The sequence below is a fragment of the Parasteatoda tepidariorum genome, chromosome 10, assembly GCF_982258835.1.
Source record: "Parasteatoda tepidariorum strain Cologne lab strain chromosome 10, Ptep-v5.0, whole genome shotgun sequence".
Classification (NCBI taxonomy): Eukaryota; Metazoa; Arthropoda; class Arachnida; order Araneae; family Theridiidae; genus Parasteatoda; species Parasteatoda tepidariorum.
Genome location: NC_141764.1, coordinates 21175315 through 21198098, shown reverse-complemented (window position 1 = coordinate 21198098; position 22784 = coordinate 21175315). Strand labels below are relative to the sequence as shown.

The 22784-nt window shown below is 27.2% G+C and overlaps 1 protein-coding gene across 4 annotated transcripts in view; it reads left to right on the top strand.

Annotated features, from left to right (window-relative positions):
* The window catches only part of LOC107438538 (ATP-binding cassette sub-family A member 2), an 81245-nt gene that overhangs the window by 27180 nt on the left and 31281 nt on the right, over positions 1-22784 (top strand). For 3 of the 4 annotated variants that reach the window (XM_087153483.1, XM_043048194.3, XM_087153484.1), the window contains exons 19-31: positions 540-690; positions 1417-1621; positions 2870-3052; positions 4463-4533; positions 5468-5577; positions 5700-5831; positions 7141-7221; positions 8913-9109; positions 10724-10909; positions 15170-15415; positions 16515-16754; positions 20926-21247; positions 22197-22477. In XM_087153483.1, the coding sequence (XP_087009609.1) occupies positions 540-690; positions 1417-1621; positions 2870-3052; positions 4463-4533; positions 5468-5577; positions 5700-5831; positions 7141-7221; positions 8913-9109; positions 10724-10909; positions 15170-15415; positions 16515-16754; positions 20926-21247; positions 22197-22477 (2405 nt within the window). The remainder of the gene's footprint in view (positions 1-539; positions 691-1416; positions 1622-2869; positions 3053-4462; positions 4534-5467; positions 5578-5699; positions 5832-7140; positions 7222-8912; positions 9110-10723; positions 10910-15169; positions 15416-16514; positions 16755-20925; positions 21248-22196; positions 22478-22784) is intronic. The other variant, XM_087153485.1, reaches the window with a different exon arrangement.

Below are 22784 nucleotides of genomic sequence, written 5' to 3'. Positions count from 1 at the left end.
TTTTATGGATGAATTTCAAGCTTATAATATTATTTTTTGTGTTCCGCTTGTTTAAGTATTTTATATCTTTGACTGAATGTTTGTACTGTTGTAAAAACAAACCGGGCAAGAAAAAAAAATAATAATCATATTTACCTTTTTTAACTCTGCTAAAGTTCAGTTATCTAGTTCTGTTAATTTGTCCCTTTCTTCTTTCCTTAGTGGTAGGCATGCTAGGAAAAGTCATAGCCTTCGTCATAACTTGATGCGTAGTGACCCTACAATTGGCTTTGTACCTTTATTTTTTTAAGCATTAAAATTTTTCAAGGTTTTGCATACTTAGCAAGATTTTTACATTGAAAAACATGAAGAAAAATCAGTTTGTTCGAAGGAAATTTCAACCGAGTTGTTAAAAAGTTGACAAAATGCAAGCTAAAAAAATAGTTTCGTTAATAGTTATTTTTTAATAATTTTTATTATTAATAACATAAATAAAATATAATGTAATAATTAGTTTTCCATCTATTAATTTTCAATTCCTATATTTTTTATATTATTAGGTTTTTAGTTAGTGTTCTTTATTCCAAAGCAAAACTGGCTGCAGCATGTGCTGGTATAATTTACTTTTTGACGTATGTACCATACATGTACATAGCTGTAAGAGAGGAAGCTGCTCATGATCACATACCAGTTTGGTTAAAGAGTCTTGCTGTAAGTTCTTTCTTTAATACCTAAGAGTGCAGTTTTTCATTTGATACAATTAGTTAAGAATCTTGCTGTAAGTTATTTTTTTGTATCTTAAGAGAACATAATTTTTAATGTAATACAAAAAGTCTTTTTTGCACCTCTAAAGGGTACAATTATTGGTTTAATCCAACCATTGAAGTCCTATTATAATTTTTTTCTTAAATACCTAAGTGTGCCGTTTTTTATTTGGTGCAATTATTAACTAATCATGCTTTAAGTTTTTTTTTCAGACCTTAAAAGGTTACAGTCATGAATTTAATGCAAGCATTAAAAGTTTTTCTATGAGTTCTTTCTTTACCTGAGGTTGTCAATTTTAATTTAATCTAATTAGTTAAAAATCTTGCTGTAAGTTTTTTTTTGTACCGCAAAAGGATATAATTTTTAATGTATTGCAAGTAGTAAAGATTTTTCTTGTAAGGTTTTTTCCGTGCCTCAAAAAGATACAATTATTGATGTGATGCAAATATTAAAAATATTGCTATAAGTTCTTTCTTTGATACTTAAGTGAGCAGTTTTTAATATGGTACAATTACTAAAGACGTTTTCGTTCTTATAAGTATATAGTTTTTAACTTACATAATTATTGAAGTACATGTTATCGAATTCTACAAATTCCCTTCTAGAAATAAGTATGTACTGTATTTTTTTAAAAAAAATTGTGTTATGTATGTTTTTATTTATTCCTTTTAGTCTCTTTTGTCAACAACTGCTTTCGGACTTGGCGCAAAGTATTTTGCTTTTTACGAAGAAGTTGGAGTGGGTGTCCAGTGGTCGAATATTGCAATATCTCCCGTGGAGGATGATGAATATAGCCTGTTGAGTGTTGCCATAATGATGATGATGGATGCTGTTTTGTACTCCATTTTAGTGTGGTACATTGAGAATGTTCATCCAGGTTAGTGACATCAAAATTTCAGAATCATTTTTTTAAATTTTATTTAAAAACAAAATTCCTTTTCAAACCTACGCATTTCAAAAACTTCTTTGAAATTTAAGTAGTTGGTACAAATTTTTCTTTCCAACAAAGTTAGCTCAAAAACTGTAAAATTAAAAAGAAAACTGAAAATATAAAATTTAAAAAAGTAGGAAGATATATTTTTCAAAAGGAAGATGAATCTTAAAATTGTTATTTAGTCCTTCATTTTTTCTCTTGTTATTATGAAGAAATGAAAGTTTTCATTAATAAAGATTTAAATTTTTAGTATATTTTTCTCTGCTGAATTTTTTTTTTAACTAAGTGCTGTTACATCCATTTTTTCTGTTACTTGTTTTCAAACTTTTAAACATAAAATATTTACATATAAAGTTCTATGATATATTAATAATGTATCTTTTTTAATGATATAATATCTTCCTTACATAATACTTTTAAGTATTTAAAAAATTATATTTCATTCTACCTAAAGTAATAAAGCATTAAAATTACTTTTAACAATTCTGTTGGATGGATGTGTGTGGGGAAAGTGTATCTCAATTGTTCTTCCAATTTCTTCTTTTGTTTGAATGAATTGTCTTAAATGTTGTTAAAAAATATTATACTTTGCATCAATTTTAACTTGAGATTATTGAAGAAGCTAGATTATGTAATTTTGCACTAAGAAACCATCTTTGATTCTTAACTAATGTGATTGGATCAATTGATTTAAAAAAAATTATGGACACTGCTTTAAAATCATAAACTTTTTATAAATAATAGATTTTCAGTTAGCATTTTACAAAAATGTTCACAGCATTATTTTATTTCATTTTAGATATTACTATATATTTTATGATAAGCTTAAAAGCTGTTTGAGTTTCAACCTGTCAGCACTGTGATCATATGTATGTGATTTTCCCTTAACAGCTAACAGTATCATATAGGAAACAAGACTTTTTGACTCTAGTACCGCAAGACCACATGAACGTGGTCTCAGTTCAGTACTCTTGTTTTACATCTTATATTGGTATCTAGACAGAATCTTTAGTACTTATTAACTCGGAATATACAGCCCAGGTGAAGTGTTTCTTTATCTCCTGCTGGTCCTGAAGGGGTTAAAAACCATTAAGGTGGAATCTGAAGAAAAAAGAAAATTAAGGCGGTTAACATTTTGACGATTGTAAATTTTATTAAAAACTGACTTTCAAAATTTTAATTTTACTCTAGGATCATATGGTTTACCAAAGCCCTGGTACTTTCCATTCACCAAGTCCTACTGGTTTAGTAGTCCTAGAGGTGAGGTCGAGTGCAGCTGTTTCAGTGATTGTTGGCGTTATTTACAAAGACATAAAAAGTGGGGCTTATCTGTTATGGAAGAAGATGGAGCTTGTGCCATGACTAATAGAACAGGTGAGTTAAATTCTAATTGTCTTACTAATTTATCAATTTATTAAAAAATAACTGCTGTGTTTTACATTAAATTGGTACTTTATTATACAAATACATTATCTCTTTTTTATACAATATCTCTATAGATGTATGAAAAAGATATTATACATTATCTCTTCTTTTAAAAAAATGAATGTATATGTTTTTTCTAGTAATAAACCAGATTCAAGCTTTCTTAATGAGATAAAAAAAAAACTAAACTTGATTTGGCTGTTGTACACACATCCATTGTTTTAAAGTAGTTTTTGGACGAGATTTTAACAAACTTTTGATATAAATTTTTAAACAAACTTTTTAAGCAAAGTTATACCTTAATAAAATTCATTACTTTTATGTGCATATAAGAAACTTATTGGGTATTCAGTAAACTCGGGGGAATATCCAGTTTGTGGTTTGTCAGTGCTCTTGTTCTAAGAGGAATTCTGGTATTTAACTAATGCTACAGTTAACATGACTTTTAAATTTTACTTTCCTTTACCATTTATTCTGAAAGATTCTGTCTTTTGATATTTTGAATGTGGGAATTTTATTCCTGGATATTTTATGTATGGGAATTCTGTTTTTAAGTATTTTTTTAAATATGAATTTTGCTCAGCATTGATGAGTGCATGGATTTCATCTGTCCCAAAATATTTTGCTTGTAGGGTTTTTGCTGCATGATGTTTTGAAAAGGTATATATTTTTATTTATATTATTATAATATTAATAAATATTATTAATAATATAAATAAAAATATTTACCTTTATTAATAAATAAATAAAAATATATACCTTTATTATTATACCTATTATTAATAAATATAATAATATATTTTTGATTATTATTATTTATTATTATTTTTTTTTTTTGCATTTGCAACATATTTTGAAATAAATGCTAATGACAAAATAAATGGAGATGATTTTACACAATTAAATGTATATAGGTGATCTCTTTAGTGAATTATTAGCAAAATTTGCTTATCAATGTTTTTTTTTTTTGCCATTTATCTCTGCTTATAATTAAGATTTTGCTGTGTATTTTCTTTTATAAAAATGAATAAGTTTTATGAAGGATCATCAATAAATATATCAGCAATTTATTTGTATTTATTTTTTGCAACACACAGATTTGATATATTTTTAATTTAATTATTTCAGATAAGTTTTAACTGAAAAGAAAATCATGTGATTTAAATCTTTCAATAGTGATCTCAGGTTGTCTTTACAACAAAAAATTGAAATTCAGGTTCTCCTAGCACTTATGCAGCCTTTTTAATCTATGTAAACATACAAAATCTAAAACACTTCCTTCTCAATGCAGGGGTTCTCAATGTGTTTTAACCAAAGGGATGTTTATTAATGTAGTAAACTAATTTGAAATTTTTGTAGGTGATTCTACATATTTTGAACCAGACCCTACAAATCTGCCATTAGGTGTTTGTATTGAAAACTTAGTTAAGGTGAGCTCATGTTAGCTAGCTTAACATGCAATATTGTAACATAAAAAGTATGATTTTATATAACTTATCCTTAAATAAATTATTTAATAGCTTTTTGTAACAATAAAAATATTTTTTATTACATTATCATCATTTATTCTTTTAACAACTAATATTTTATTTTTCAACTAGGATGTGTACAGTATATCAGAATTCAACTTGTAACCAATTCAAAACTTGTTGATGTATTTTAGTATTGAATTGTTTGTCTGCATGGATCTATTAAGAAACAACTGTTCTTGCATTTGATTGCTTTAATGTAAAGAAATAACTTATCTAATAATTGGGTCTGCGAGAATTAGCTGGTTAACATTTAAATTGTTTGCTTTATTTTATAAATATTCTTAAAAAATTCTCTTTTGAATAAAGTAGTATTTTTGCAGGAGTCCTTTTCATGAAAAACATATACTTCTACCAAGTGAACACAGTTTTACTACACTGATTAGTTAGACAAATGATTAATATCAGTAAAAATGATTTAACAGTTTAATAAATTCTTAATTAAAATTATAAAAATGTTTTAGATGGCCATGAACAATTCAGGATAGTTTACATGTTTCTTTTTCATTTTCCTTAAATACAAGATTAAATTTTTTAATATGTTTAATTTTTTAATGTTTTAATAATTTATTTTTTAATGTTTAAAACCAAAACTTGACTATTTATCTATACAATGTTCTTGAATGCAAATATTTAAGCTAAAACTTGGTTATTTATTTACATAATGCTCTTGAATAGAAATAGTCAATGCCACAACATTTTGTTTTATATGTTTTTTAAGTTTAGATATGTTTATTAATTCGTAAAGGTACATACTATATTTTTTAACGTATTTTCTAAATAACATTTAATTGTTTGCATGAAAATTAAGTAATTTCATATTATATCATTTTAGGCTTATAAATCTGGAAATAAAGTTGCTGTTAATAAATTAAGCCTAAATTTATATGAAAATCAAATAACCTCTTTCCTTGGACATAATGGAGCTGGGAAAACAACAACCATGTGAGTAGTTTTAATCATCATAATTTCATATAATCTTTATGTGTTACAGATTCACATAATTTCATTCTTTGTTCGTGTGCATTTAAAAATTAATTGCACTTTTTTGTTGTTGTAAAATTTAGGTCTATTTTAACTGGTCTATTTCCACCATCTGCAGGATATGCCATAATATATGGGCACGATATCAGAACAGAAATGGATTTAATTCGGCAAAGCATGGGGATGTGTCCCCAACATAATGTGCTGTTCGAAGAGTAATTTCATTATTTTTATTTTGCTTTTCATATTACATTTGTAAATATGTTGCATTTAAATTAATTTCTGTAACCGTAATTAGTTGATAATTTGAGTAAAATAACTTCATTAGAATGTTCTCCTTTTTAGAACTACTTAGAATATTTAAGTATTTATTTTTTATCATGTTTTAAGTGTTCAATTGATTTTAATTAAATCTTCCTAAAGGATATTAAATTATTACTTTAAAAGTTGTAGTAATAAATCCACTTCATTTTAAATTTATAAATGTTTAAAAAAAATTTCATTATCTTTATAAGCAATTATTTAGTAACTTTTCATAAATATTTTATTTAGCTTTAAAAATAATTATGTCATCACATCAATTTTTAACTAAATTGACCTTTTTCTTACTTTTTACTTTTCCTTTTATTATTCTTTTATTAAACTTATACAAAATGCTAAAGTGTATTTATTTAATTTAATATTTGAATTGCTCCTTTTTTTTAAACATTTATTTAAATATTATATTCAAATATTATATTTAAAAATATATTTATATTTATAATATATTTATAATATATAATATATATTTATAATTATATTATAATTAATTTATAATATATATTTATAATATATTTTTATACTCAAATATTATATCTATTCAAATATTATATTTAAAAAAAATGATTGTAATAAAATAAAAATTGATTACTAATACAATTGCTTAAAAAAAACTTGGTTGATGAATTGATGTATTTTATTCATATCATGCTTTTAATTCCATTTAATTATTTTTATATTGATTATAATTCATATAAGTTAATTTGAAAAAAGGTAGTTTAGTTATAGATTTTGCTGCAGTTTAATTCTACAGTCAAAGAACGAGTTTTCTTTGAGTTATTAACTTGCAATAGTATATTTTTAAGAAATACAAGTCAATAACTCTAAAGATTATTGCAAAAATAACTCAAAGGAAACTCAAAAGTGTAATTTTAGAAACTGAATAATTACAGAGATACTTTTTTGACTTGAAAATCTTTGCATTAAAAAGTACAGATTGACTTTTTTTCTAAGAAGATTATTCTAGCATGGTTTTCATTAAAACACCTTTCATCATGTAAAGCATCTTTCATTAATTATTAAGTATTAGTTAACTTTCAAAATTAGAATTCTACATCATAGTTTGGTGTATATTTCACTTTTTTAATTTTAAAACTTGCGAAATAAATATAATTATATATAAATTTTTTAATTATATATTTATTTATTATAAAATATAAATATAATTAATTATATATTAACTATTTCTATTTTTTTATGTTATAGTTTGACTGTTGAAGAACATTTATGGTTCTATGCTAGCTTGAAAGGTGTTCAAGAAAATAGTTCGGCAGAAGAAATGGATAAGTAAGGATCTGTCTTTTCTTTTACTTATTGTGATTCGATCAACAAAATATGTTTCAAAATATTAAATGCTTGTCAAAAAGCTGATTAAAATACTTATTTTCCTTTCTTAACCTTCCATTTTTCTTAATTTCATGTGTAGAATTTTCAGGAGATTTATGAAACAATATATACTAAGTATACTTGTATAGTAAGGAAATACTTGCATACTATACTTGTATACTAAGGAAAGTATGCATGAATCATTGATGTAATATGTTTTATAAAATAACATGAAAAATCCAGTTTGTATTGAAAGATGAAAATTTCTTTTCAGGCACTTAAAAATCATCATAAAATTTATACTTACTCATTTTGAGTAATTTTTTTTCATGAATGTTCATGAAAGTATTTGAATATTTTTTTTATAATCAATAATGCTACAATTGTGTCTGATTTTTTGTTTTGTTTATGATTTTAATCCTTTCTTCGAATATTAATTTAAATAATTCTGACAAACATGTGTTCACCAAAGATAATTCCCGTTGTGATAGATAATATCTTTTATTATGAATACATCATTGAACAATTGATCTTTTGCATTTTATTATGTTTCAAAGTTAACTGTCAAAGATTTTATAGTTGATTATTCTTAAGATTCTTCTCAAATCAAAACATAGTTAATCACACACGTGGATTTTATTTTATTTTATAATTGTCGTTGAACAGCCGACCCAATTTTTGGGTTTACAACTATAAATGTTCAACTCCGTAGCCTTATAATTTTAAACCAACCCAGAAGACAACGAAACTCGTGGATAAGTTCCCCCCAAAGTTATGATTTGTTATGGGAACATGGGGGACTTTATGATTTGACAAATTTAACATGCACCAGTCACTTATTACTACATGGGGAATCTTCGGCCAGTGGGGATCAAACCCAAAACCTCTTGAACATGAGTTCAGTGCCCTACCAACCAGACTATCCTGGCCTACACATATGGATTTTATAACAGTTGTTGAATAGCCGACCGAATTTTCAGTTTACGGCTACCAATGTACAACTCTGTAGCCTTGTAATTTTGAACCCAATCCAGAAGACTCCTGGATCAAATATTGGGAGAAATTTGTCTTCATGGAAGACTTTTTGACGGAACTAACCCACGTTTGTGTTACATGGAGAGGAAAACCATGAAGACCTCCCACAGTTAGCCTGATGGCAAGGGGACTATATCCCATGATCCGTCTACCACTCAGGGTATTTTACATCAGCACTGTGGTTTGTGCGATTGGTATTTTTCTCCTCAATCTTATCAATAGAGTGTTCCGAATGGAACTCCTTGTGTAGCAGAATTGTTTGAACCTCTCTTTTTAACCGCAAAGGTGGAGGATAAGAGATTTTGGTATACAGTTAAGAAATCCTGCCCATTGTGCATCATCTAATCCAAAAAGCTTTTGTTTTCAGAAATCCCCCAAATACCCAGTTTTTAAAGTTCTGTTTATGTGTAACAAGTAGGAGAGAAAAATTAAGAATAATTTATAGACTGTAATTACAAATAAAATTTCTACAGATTTAACATCAAGAAGTTTTCCCTTTTACAGTTCAAAGTTAGATTTTAATTCTAAATATGATTAAGCTCATGTGTTTTAACCTTTGTTGATTTATTGAGATTATTATGTTGATTTATATATATGATCCCGACTCTGGATTTTAGGATGATTCAAGACCTAAATCTGCCTCTGAAACGTCACGATAAAATAAAAGTATTGTCAGGTGGGATGAAGAGAAAACTCTCTGTTGCCATTGCATTTGTTGGGGGATCTAGAGTCGTCATTTTGGATGAACCCACTGCTGGAGTTGACCCTTATTCAAGAAGAGCCATTTGGGATTTGATTTTGAAGTATAAAAAAGGTAAAGTAGAAAAAATTTACACCGATGTTGGCATTTAGTCAGAACCTAATATTCTTGCTCAAGTAATGTCACATAATTATGTAATATTAAAGATATTTATTTTGACACTTTTTTTTAACTACAACTTTTTTTTAACAAAAAAAAAAAAAAATATTTTGACACTTTTTTTTAACTACAATATAATCTAAAGAATCTGAATATCTTTATTTAAAATTTAAATTCAATTATTAAAACTTCTTTTAAAGGAAATCAATTCTGTAATTTTTTTTCTAATTTATAATATGCAAGACTGATGCTGTGCTCTAAGGCTTGATCTTTTTTAACTATTTTTTATTGCTCCAATTAATTATAAACTTTATGTGCAAATGGTCAATTTTTTGATACCCAATGTAGCTTGTCATAACTTGTTGAAACTTAAGGTTATGAAAATCCATGTTTTAAATTTCTGGCCATGAAAATATTTTCCATGTAGCTATAATGGCCAATGTAACATTCTCCCAGGATTCCCACCAGCTAGGAAGAACAGGTAAAATCTGAAATGGCAGGGAATTTTAAAGTTGCATTTTTTTGGCTGAAACCTAGAAAATAACCAGTCTTAGAATTGTTAGCAACAGTAATACGTTATTGAGATTCGTGTTAAATAGTTTTAGTATCTATTACACTTAATTTGTTGTGAAAATTCAAAATTTTATTGAAACTTTTCCTTATTTGATGATGTTTATTTGCTCAGAAATTTGACATTACAAATAACAAAAAAAAAAAGTTTTCTGATACAGAATTGCATGGTATAGATAATATGTGGACTGGATTTGCATGGAAATTTCCCTGAAAAACCTGGAAAAATCGGGGAATTTTTTTTCTGAAATTAAGTGGGAATCCTGTTCCTATTTATATCCATATGCACCAGCAGATATAACTTTTTTGTAGCTATAATATGTAGATATAAATTTAGTGCTTTATTTCAACTTTGAAACACAGCACTCACTTTCAAATAGAGTTTTAATGTTTGAGTCAAAATGTATTTATTTCTGAAATATGATTCTTGTTAATTAATTGCAAACTATAATTTAACTACTAACTACTGAAATATGATTCTTGTTTATCAATTACAAACTATAATTTAATTACTAACTACTGAGATATGGTTCTTGTTAGTATTTCGAGCCTCAAGCAACTTTAAACATAACATGTAATTATAAATGAAATCTCAAGATGGTCCACCTTTTAATAACCTTTTTATCATGATAAGAAATTCCGTTTATGTTTCAGGTGGGAGAAGATTGAAAAAACTCTTTTATACATGTTTGAATTCTTAAATTTTTTTCTAATGCTAAGCATTTTCTGGAGCTATCAACAACAGCAACAAAAAAGAAGTAAATAATTCTATGAAGTTAGGAATATAATAGTTATAACACTTTCACTTTCTTCATTCAGTATTTAATTTTTTAAGTTTAATGGCTAAAGTGTAACAATAAACTTCTGCGATCCAAAAAATTATTATTTACTGAAATAGGTTTGGTTTAGAATATTTTGGATAACTAAGGCACTATCTTTAAATTATTCTTAGTTATTTATTATTTTTAAAGTTATCTGAAATGACAAATTTTTAAACAGGAAGAACAATTTTGTTATCTACCCATCATATGGATGAAGCTGATGTACTTGGTGATAGGATTGCTATTATTAGCAATGGACAGTTACGCTGTTGTGGAACACCATTGTTCTTAAAGAATAATTTGGGTGATGGGTATCACCTTTACATGGAAAAGATGCAGGACGATGAAGGAACTCCCAAAAGAGGTAAAATAAGTGTTAAAAATTATTATTTACATCTCTTTCAGTCTCCAAATGAATGTTTGTTGTTTAAGTACTATGTTTCATGAAAACAAAAAACCTGGTCAACACTCTCACTCTAGTCACACTTAAAGACTATGTATCGGGTTTCACAGGAACAAACTGTCAGCAAACACACTTATGTTCTTACGTCTTGTGTTGTTACGTTGCTCGTACGTCATCCTATGAGGCTAGGTATCGTGCTTCACAGAATTAAGTTTTTGGATCCACAAAATTAGTAAGTCCCTCAGTGGACTGATCGTTAAGACACCGAAGCATATCACCGAAGTCAAGCATCACTGGCTACGGTCCGTGTCCGGGTGGTTGACCACTTGGATCAGTCTGTTTAGGGACCGAGGGTGTGCGGTATTGGTCCTCGTTAAACTGTGCTACTGTAAAGTGATCGACTTCGCGCAGGTCGTCGGGCTACTGAAGCGGGGGTGCCCTCCCCTCCGCAGAGGATCAAAATTGTGATGGCATGTCTTCGAATCATCCTCCGGGATGTTTCCCAGACCGTCGCCAATAGCCCATTGTGCAGCTCTAGTGCGACGTAAATTAACAACAACAAAATTAGTGACATTAAAAATATGTGGGCGTTAATGTTTTTAATGTTATGTTATTTTAATAAAAAATTATATTATTTTTATTAAATTTAATTCAGTTTTTACATAGTGAACATTTTATTTATTAACCCCTTAACGATCAGTTAATTTTCAAGAAAATGGTCATAAAAGTGCCTATTTTTTTTATTCCTGAAAATTATACAGGTAATTGATTAGTGTTGACATCTAGTTTAAAATAAACTAACTATCTACAATTACCTTAAAAATATCCTGATAATGCCTTCTGGTGTGTAAAATGAGAAATAAAATGTTTTCCGGGCAAAAGAAATGAAATAGTTTTATTCTTATTATTGCATTACTACTGAACACTCCTGCCCGGAAATATCACGGGAGCGAGAAATAGAGGGCAAAACCTCACCCCGTCATTTTCACGGGAGCGAGAAGGAAGGAGTTAAATGGTAAAATAGTTGTCCATAACTGTTATAAGAAAGTGTTTACTAGGACTGGGCTATAAATCGATATATCGCGACATATCGATTTAACGCCTATATCGGCAAACCGATACAGCAACTTTCATTCCAAGCGATGCATCAGAAATCTGATTTAAGCCGTCGAGTGAAGAAGACGATATAATGATATAGCGATACACGCAAGGACTTTCTCTTACGTTCCGATGACAACTCGCGCTGTGGAAGACGATATTGTTTCGTTATGTTGAGACGGCCTTGACTGATGAGCGGTAGAATCAGAATCACTTTTGAGACCTTATATCGTTATATCACAAGTTCGTTTTCGCACCTTCGCGATTTGAAATCGTTTCTTGTAGATTATTTTCAATGGGATTAACTTCGTGATCGCCGTCGTAACCTTGTTCTGAACGCAATCTGTTATTGAAAAGAATTTATAAAGAAAAGTTTCTTCATTAATTAGGTAAGTTTTTTATTTATTTTCTGACAAAACTTTTTTTATATTTTTAAATGTGAAAATTATCGGAAATCTAATTTAAGGCATCCATAAGGAATTAAATTACAAAGTAAATAAATTTGTTAGGTTATTTTTTTACTTTCTTTTAATTTATTAGAAACCTTTCGGATAAAACTTCTAATAATTTAATGGGCTTCTATTACTGATTTTAAATTTATAAATCTTGAGTTGTTTTTATTTTTAGAAATAAAGTTAAAACAAAACTTATTTTTTGGACATAAGTCAATAAATTTTATTTGTTCAAAAGAATTTGAAAAGTTTGCGAATTTTATTCATTTCTTTTTTTTTTTATCAATTACTACTTCGTTTTATTAGAGAGTAAAATCATTATTTTTTTTTAATTTTCGTTTTATATTATTAGTTAATTAGCTAAATATATTACCGAATATCACAATTCTTTTGTTTTTATTTTTAAGAATTTAATTAAGAAACTTTGCCTTACTTTGTTTTTCGTTCATAATTCGGTCATTATTTAATTTAATTTAATTATTTATATGAAATAATAATAAAAATAGTGTTTAAGAAGCATTTTTTTTCTAAAATTTATTTAGCTCTTTGTTTTAAGCATACAAATAATTTTTTAACGAACTTATTTTTTAAATTTTGTTCCTATGCTGTTGGGTAAATATATTGATAAATTTCACTTTTATTTATTTTTTTATTTTTAAACTAAGAAATCTTTTGTTATTTGCGTGATCATTTTTAGAAAATATAACAAAACTTGTGTTTACTTCTTCATTAAGAATTTGAACATTATGATCGAACTTAATAATTCTCTAATTATTTACGCATAATAGTACAAGCAAATATTGATTTGTTAAAAAAAGTTTCTTTTTAAAAAAAAAAAAATATTTTTAACACTTTGTTTTAAGTGTATAATGAATTTCTTTACAAACTTTTTTTTTAATTTTTTAAATTTTCTTTCAATAATTTCAGCTAGATATCTTTATAAAGTTCCCTTTTTATTTTTAAACTGAGAAATCTTTCAGAGAACGAAAATTTTAAGAAATTATTACAAATCTTATGTTTACTTTTTAGTTTAAAATTCGAACATTTTTAATTTTAAACTTCGGCTTTTAGTCAATCTAACTTTTATTTTAATTAAAATATATTTTGAAATTTTAAAATCAGCTTTTGTTTAATAACAATATTTTTTTTCATTAAGGGTGTTTTAGGGGTTAACTTAAATTAAGACTGCTTATACCTTATAAACGATAAAGAAGTGCAAATATTTCATTCTGTATCTACACACATTTTTTCAATAAATATTTTAAGTAAGATTTGTACATCTTAGTCAATTTATTTAATATCTTTCTTTAGCAAAACATATATATTTTCAAATCAATAAATTGATTTAAATCAATATGCGTATGAAGTCTTGATAGAAATCTGACTTTCTGTGCCTTAAAGTAAATGAAATTCAAAAATACTATATCGCGATACATCGCTATATCGCGATGCAAAACTGACGATATATCACGATATATAATTTCTAATATCGCCCAGTCCTAGTGTTTACTATTAAAAAATTATTATGTTATATTTTTCATCTATTTATTATCTCTCCCTTTTTAGAAAAATAATCTGATGAATTATAATTTTACGCATATTTGATCTCAGGGTTCTAGAGGGAAGGGTATAGGACAGTATGTAATCTCCGAAATCCATTAACTATGTTTTTTGCTTTGATTCGAACGCTTAAATTTTTTTCGTGTGCAAAAACTTATAAAATCTACTCCAGAATTTTCAGTTTTTTATTACGAATTTTGTTTTATACCGAACATTATTAATTTGAGTTATTATAAACATTATTATTTTTCTTTATCCTACTATGAGATTTAATCAGTTTTTGATTTTAATCAAGCATTCTTCATCTGTACATTTAGCAATACAATATGAGTAGAGTACAGTTGGTCACATAATTTAGTACAAAAGCGCCATGACCTGTGATCTTTCTACCTGTAAACTTGGCTGTAATGATTGTAAACTGACCTGATTCATTTGTAGTTCAGAAAAGAAAACAGCTGGTACTCAAAAATATTAGCTTCTTCTTTGAAAGAATTCATTTTCTAAAAGAGAGTTCAATGCTGAGTCAATTAATAAGTATTTAATTTAGTTTGTTTAATCAATCAAAGGAAATTTTAAAGAAGTCAACTTTAATTGTAATAAGTTTTTTTCTTTTGAAGATATAATTCACATTAGTCACACTGCTTACATACTTTCAGACTGTTTGCCAAATGTAGTTTATTAGTTTGACAGCATAGGTTGCACTTACGGGAATGTTTTGTAACAATGAGGACACATTTTTATTGTAAATTATGATAAATTGTGGCATCAATACATTTTTCTGTAATTATTTATCTTATTTGTACACGTGAGTAAAAATATCTGTACATTTTATATTTTTCTAATGAGTGTCCAATTATAAATGTAGTTACCTAGTTTAAATCCAAATCGTTATGTATTTTAGTTTATTTCTGGTGCAGTTCAAGAAGTGATTAGTAATTCAAGAGTCGCTCGCAAAACCTCTGATGTTTCCTCTATTTAATCAAAACTAGATCATATGCAATTTTAAACAGTGAATATTAATCATGTGCTGTACTATTTTTGCAGTCTATATATCAATATAATTAATTGAGTAATTCATTTTCATTGCTTAATAAATGTATTTATTTATTAGATTATGCTGAAAAGAAAGTGACAGAGTTCATCACAAATCATGTTAGTTCTGCTTATCTCGTATCCGACAACAAACGAGAGCTTCACTATATTCTGCCCATAAGTGAGCTTAGAAAAGGGAGCTTTGAAAAGCTGTTTACAGCTTTGGAAAATAGCCTCTCTGATTTGGGAATAGCTAGCTATGGAATCAAAAACACTACTCTCGAAGAAGTGTTTTTGAAAGTTGCAGAGAAGGTTCGGCATGAAGGTAATTATTCTATGATATTTTTAAATTTTTCAATTTCATTGGTTTGTAACAAATTTAATACTGAGTTTCTTCAAAATGACTTATCAAAAATTTAAATAAAGAAATGTAGAAGAATATTATAATTTTTATGCATATATATATTACAAAACATGCATAAAATACCATTTTGTTTTAAAATAGAAAAGCTAATCTGTATTTAATTATGAAGTTTAAAAATTTTATTTTTGAATTAAAATATGAAGGAATTTTCTGTTTATGTACAATTTTGCACTTTTATATTACACAATTCTGCAATTTCTCATGTAACAGTGGTAAGTTTTTATTGCTATTAAATTTATTTAATGTGTTTTGGAAATATGCAAACAAAAAAAACCCTCATTAATTCTATACTAATATATGTCAATATCTTAGTAACAATGCTCTATTTTTAACTAAAGATATCTTCACATGTGGACTGATTTCATAAAATTAATGTTTTGTTCTTTTTCCAACATAGTGGAAGTAATTTATACACTTCTTAGAGATTTATTTTTCTAGTGATGCTTTCAAATATTGTCTTTAAACTAATTTATTTTAGAAATGCTGACATAGTATGTTGAGAATGCTGAGAAAAGTAACATCAGAATTTTATAAAAACAGATAAGAAATTATTTTTCTTAGATTTAATGTGGGTTTTTTTTTAGAATTTTAATGTTATTTATCCATATTATTTTTTGATATAAGCTGTTTAGGAATTTTTTTCGTGTTTCAAACAGTTTCAGGTTTTTGTTCAGAATGTTGAAAAAATTCTGTGTGATACTTTGCCAAATATTATAGAAATAATTTACTAATTTACTTTTTTTTAAAAAAAATTTTATTTTTATGATTTTTTAAACACAATTTGTGAATTTGTTTTGGAATCTTCTTTTTACATATGAGTGTTTATTTCATAATTTATATGACTATATTTTAATTAGAAATACATTTAACAGAGGTAAGTAAATATTTTTATTGAATTTTCATTACATGTATGCGAAATTCTCTCTTTGAAACTTATAATTGTGAATCAATAATGTTAAAATTTTCATTTCAATACTCATGATATCAAAACTGCTCTTAGATTTTTCATTTCAAAGTGATAGCTGCTCAAAGCAAGGAATGTATGACTCTGTACCATCCTCAAATCAAGATGACATTACTGTCAAATCATCTGAAGTCATTTTAAATGACTCATCTGATAACAATGTATTAAAAGACTCTAACATTGTAAATTCGACTTGCAATCGAACAAAGTCTGCTGATGACGGAAAAGCTGATTATTACCAGTTACCAGCAAATGGTGTACTGAAAGATCAAGAGGGTATGAGGTGCAAAACTATTATGCATGCTGAATATTTGCATGTAAGATGATTTGGTGGACTTTTCTTTGTTGCTTTTACTTTTTTTGTTGCAGTGGCTGGTTATATATCTTTAAATATAAAAATAATTCATTGATCTTTGTATCCTGCATGCATCCTCAAAGTAGTCTCTAACACTGCTTGGACTTTATAGATTTCCTATTAATCTAGTGATGGTACTGATATAATTATGTTAGTAACAGTTACTCCTATTAGAATTAGAATAGCAAAGTATGGCTGTAAAATAGGTTCATGTTTTTATGTCGTATTACTGGTAAACTATTAGGGAAATATTTATTACAGGCCCTGAAATAAAAACTTCTTATCGTAAACCTTACTTCTTATCTTAAACCTGAAAACTTCTTATCTTATCTTAAACCTGAAAAATAAACTTCTTATCTTAAACCTGAAAAATAAATTTCTTATCGTAGCCTTATTACTTCTAATAAGTTACTTATTCCAACTATATTCCAATTATATAATTATTGGAATAAGTTACTTATTCCAACAGTCCTAATTGCTAATTAGTTAGTAAGTAATTCAACTAATTACTTAGACTATTCGTTAAAGTTACTTATTAGAGGCTGTATTTAAAGTTACTTATTAGAGGCTGTAGATAGAAAACTATTTGATGAAATTGCTTATTATAGCTTTGATACAAGAACATAATTTGATAAAGCAACATATTGGAGCCTTTACAATAAGAAGTTATTCAAGATAATTGTATTATTGGAGCCTCTTCACGAAATATAATATTTAATAGAAAAGTCTTTATTCACTGTTCATTTCTACAGGATCCTCAGCTGTTCAATTACACTTTGGCTTTTCTATCTTTATTAACATGTTCTATAAATTAACAAGGCTACTTTTAATTTCTAAGACTTCAATGCTTTACCTAATTTTAGAATCAACAAAAGAAGTTTTATTTTATTTTTATATTTTTCTTTATTATTAATTTTCCTGAATTAATATCATATTCATTATGGGCAATTCCATATGTGACGGAATGACATTTTGACTTGCATGATGACAATTAATTAAAGTTTCTATGCATCTAATTTCAAATAAACATGATTTTTTCTCATGCATATTATTATTATTGGTATAATGTGATTCATAAACTAAAAAAAAAGAATTTTTTATTTTTTTTATTTTTAATTTTATGAACTTTTTACTTGTGTGACGGAATGACATTTTGGCAACCAAGCTTTCGGCATGCCGCTTAGAACTGGTAGTTTCTGTGAATTTTGCAACTATTATTTTCCTGAACTATTTTTTACTTTTTGTATAATGTGTAAGCGATGTAAATTGTGAATTTGGAAAATTAACCTCAGGTTGGCTAGCAGTTATTAACATCTATTTGCTGTGACGGAATGACAAAAAGTTTAGTGGAAGAAAGTCTTCATTTAAAAATTTTTTTATTAATATGTAAATGATAAACAGAATGTAACAGATAAACAAAATTAATATTTACGTAAGAATCAGTTAAAATTTCAACAATTTGAAAATTAGGTTGTCTCAGAAGAGGTTTTATATCTAACTTGCCAATGTCACATCTTATCTTCGTTCTCAGGAAATTTATGCATAAATCAATTTTTGTCCCATGTTCTTTAAATACTTTAACATCTAAATCGTCTTTCTTTATCAAAGTAATTTGCGCTGCATATAAATGTGCCTTCTTTTTTTTCGCAGTATGGGACAGTGATTAAAGAGCCGACCGCATACTCCTCAATCATATTTTCCATTTCCTCTTCAAAACAGTGGCTTTTCAAATCATACACTCGGTTTTGGTTAAAATTAGAAAGCATTCCAATTTTGATGATTCGCTTCTCAACTACATGAGCATCTAGTGCAGGACTCTTGTTCCTGGCAATGCTAATGTAGCAAGTGTCTAGCTGAAGTCATTCTCTTTTGCCCTCTCTTAAATAGAATAGCTGGACAAAAACAAAACTTCAACGATTTGTTGCTTAGACTCTATGAAATCATAAAATTTTTTTACATATTATGTGTCATTTTACAGTAGCCAACATCTTGTTTGGCCTTTTAGAACAACATCACAATTACATGGTATTTATAGGTGCATGTGCTGTGAGGTATTAATGAAATACACTTAACAAAAATGAGAATAAGAACAAAAATGAGATAAGACACACTTTACATCAATATATGCTTCTTTATGAAAAGCCTCTTTTAAGGCCATAAGTATATATTGCATCTGCACTCTTCGTTACTCTGTCAGAGTTCGTATTATGACTGAATCCTTCATACTTGGGGGCTTGTAACTAACATCATCTTGACAGTAAAAAATTTTTTAACCAAATTAAACAGCTCATCAACATTACTTTTCTCACTTAGTTTCTTTTGAGTTCGATGTTAAATACTTCTCACATAAAGACTGAATTAATTTTTTTACCTCTATTGGTGATTTTGGAAGTGAGTGTACAATTTATTTTATGGCTTTACCAAGACTCTGCAGGAATTTGTATAGGGAATTTAATTTATTTGTATGTGAAGAGATTGGTAGAATTTGATTTTTTCTTTGTTTACACAATCTCCGCACAACAGCGTTTGCACTTCTGAGTTTTTTAAGTCCAACTTTTGTCGTGGAAGCTTTCTTCTCTGCCTTTCTTTCTCTGTTTTTTTTCTTCATCATATCATGGGGATCTTGGTCTTTTTCAACATTTTATCTGTCTTTCAACAGCTGTTTTAGCCATTAGGGTAATTGAAAAAAATAAATAATTCCCTAGTTTTTGACTAAGCTTCTCAAGGACTCATTTTGTCATTCCATCGCCGAAGATGTGTCATTCCGTCACGCTAATTATTGGAAGTTAATAATCAAATGCATAGAATTTTGCAATTTCTCATTGATTCTTATGCCACATCTGCTTTATATTCCAAAATATACACATTTTCATTCAAAAACGCAGTTGCTATTTAAAAAAATATACTAAAACATGTGACGGAATGACACAAAAAAAGTTACTTTTATTTAATATATTAAACTTAAAATGACTTAAAGGCTATGTTTTAAATGTTTAAATTTTGTACTATATGCATATTTTTATCAAAATATTGCAAAAGAAAAATACATTTCTTGTATTTTATAAGTATTTTTCAGGAAAACAATTTGAGCACAAATGTGAAGAATTCCCTTGTCAGCCATGTGATTACTTTAGAATGCTGCCAGATTCAAAAAACTTAAAATTATCAAAAATTAAACAGTAATATGTAGACTTTGGCTATTTTTGAACATATTTTTTAAATTAAAATATGCAATTCATAGAAAAAAAAATTCACTTAAAAGTTGACACTTTCGTGGAATTGCCCTTATTTAATTTCTTCTAACAGCAGTTATCATTTTTCAAGATGCTACCGTAACTTTAACTAATTTAATCTAATATCAATTTAATTTAAACTATAGTCAGTTTTTACTTTATCATGCTTAACCCTGTGTTGGTCAAGAAAGTTGCCTATAATATAGTTAAATCTTGTCATCAATTTTCTGTATTTTTTGAGAAATAAGGAAAATAAATTGACCATTTAGATGACATTATACAATACTATTTCTTACCTTTCCATACATTAAATAATCAAAAATATGTTATGCAAAAGCAGATTATTCATGTAAAAAAAGATTATTCATGTAAAAATCAATGCAATATTTCATGAAAAAATCAATCTAGTCTTTCTGTACACCCTTTTCTGCATGCTTGTATATTTCAAAAATGTGTTTTGTGAAACGAAATGTTCAATATTTATAAATACTGAATTTATAATGCTGAATTATTGTCTTGAAAATCTTTTTAACCTTTAAAATGTTAGCAATCCTAATTTTTCATTAAGTTTCTTCAAATATAAATTCTAGAAAAAAATATTTTATTGAATATCAATGTGATTCATTTAAATTACATATTCAACTTACTATGTTAATATTTTCAGTAATAACATAGATTTTAAATGATTGTGTTAACAGTAATAACACAGTCATTTAAAATCTTTTTGATCTTTAAAATGTTAGCAATCCTCATTTTTCATTAAGTTTCTTCAAATGTAAATTCTAAAAAAAAATATTTTATTTAATCTCAATGTGATTCATTAAATTACATATTCAACTTACTATGTTATTATTTTCAGCCACCACTGAAAAGTCATACCTTGGACTTGACGGTGCCGGCAGCTACAAAATTGAAGGAAACATGTTGCGTTTTCAACAATTCATGACAATTCTGTTAAAAAGATTTTACTGCACTAAAAGAAATTGGAAAGGTCTCTTCTCACAAATCTTGCTTCCAGCTTTTTTTGTCAGCATTGCAATGTCAGTTGCCCTGACAGCTCCCAAAGTTGAAGATCTTCCACCCCTGACACTTAGTCCATCCCAGTATTATAACTATACTCAGCCTCAAGGCAATGTGATACCTTTTTGTAGAAATAGATTAGACATTACAAATGACGAAAGGTGTGCTATATTAATGTTATTATATAGTTATAGTTACAATAATTTCATATCAGTTCTGCTTTTTAAAAGAAATGTAAACAGGACTTTACTCTGTGGGATTTTTAAACTTCTTATTTATACTTTGTGTTCAAATTTGAAAAGTATGTGTTTAGAAGATTGCGTTTTTAGAGAATTGTTTCCCTTTTTTGGACCACTGTACATTTTGGTTTGTTATTTTAACAGTGTAAAATTCCAAAATAAATTTTTTATTTTTTAATTTTCTTGAATTAATTTTCCTGAAATTTAAAACTTAATCTTCATAATAAATTTAACAATAATAAATTTCCTAAATTTTTATTTAAAAATCTTAATCTTAATTTTTTTTCAAATTCAACATTAATAAAATTATAAATTTTCCAGGGTCATCTCTTTTGAAAGATTCTAAATTCCTTATTTATTTATTTATTTATTTTTTTATACTTCATATTATACATTTAATATTAATTCTGGCTTAAATTTGTATTTTACAGGTTCTTTTTTCAACACGAAAAACAAAAAAAATTCTTAATTCTGATAAGTTTTTTTCTTTATTTAATTTATTCGAAACTCATCTTATACGTTTAGGAAATACGTTGTTATTAAATGTTTGGTAATGCTTAAGTACTGCACTTGAAAATTTAGTGCCTCTAAACCTAAAAAGTAAACAAAATTGAAAGTTTAAAACAGTGAGTGATTGACGGCTATAATTATTGTACAAAATAAATAAAGTGAGGTGGTATGCCAAAGAAAGAACTCATGTATAATCTCAAAATCATTGGCTCTTATAGTCAATCTCATACATGAAAAGCAGAAAAAATTCTGCTGTAACCTTAATCAAGAACCTATATTAAAAATCAGGTTTTAATTTAATAAAAGATTAAAAATCTTTATTGTTTTCTTGTGTCTTTATATTTTTTACTCACTTTTGCAGATGGTCAGAGGATGCAAATTCTGAACACATTTATGCAACACTGTACATGCCTTCTGGAGTGGGTGCTACATGCGTTTTGAAATCACCATTCAACAATAGCTTTGATGCTAGAATGAACTTTTCTGCCAGAAACTATGATTTATTATCGGCATACTTTGAACCGTCATGTGAAAGTGTATTTGTTCCTGGATTGCCATTGGATAATTTTGTTCCCCCTCCTCCAACAAACAGCCCACACATCTCCAATTTACTGTTTAATTTTACGACAGTTAGAACCACAGGTGATAGTTATTTGAAAATATGGTTATATTGATTTGCTTTTCCATTTTTCTTTCTTGATTATCACATCAGAAGTTTAACTTTTCTTTTGGTGGTTCTTTTTCAGCTTTAAATATCTTTCTTTACTTCAAGGATGTGCAATCTATAGCCCACAGGCCAAAATTGGCCCTCAAAATTTATAACTCGGCAGCTGAATAAGTTTAAACTTAATAGAAGATGCAGAAAAAAAAGAAACTAATTAATACCGAAATATAAAAATCTAGAATATATTTTTTTCTGCCTTAGGAAAAATAGACGTTAGCAAGCTAA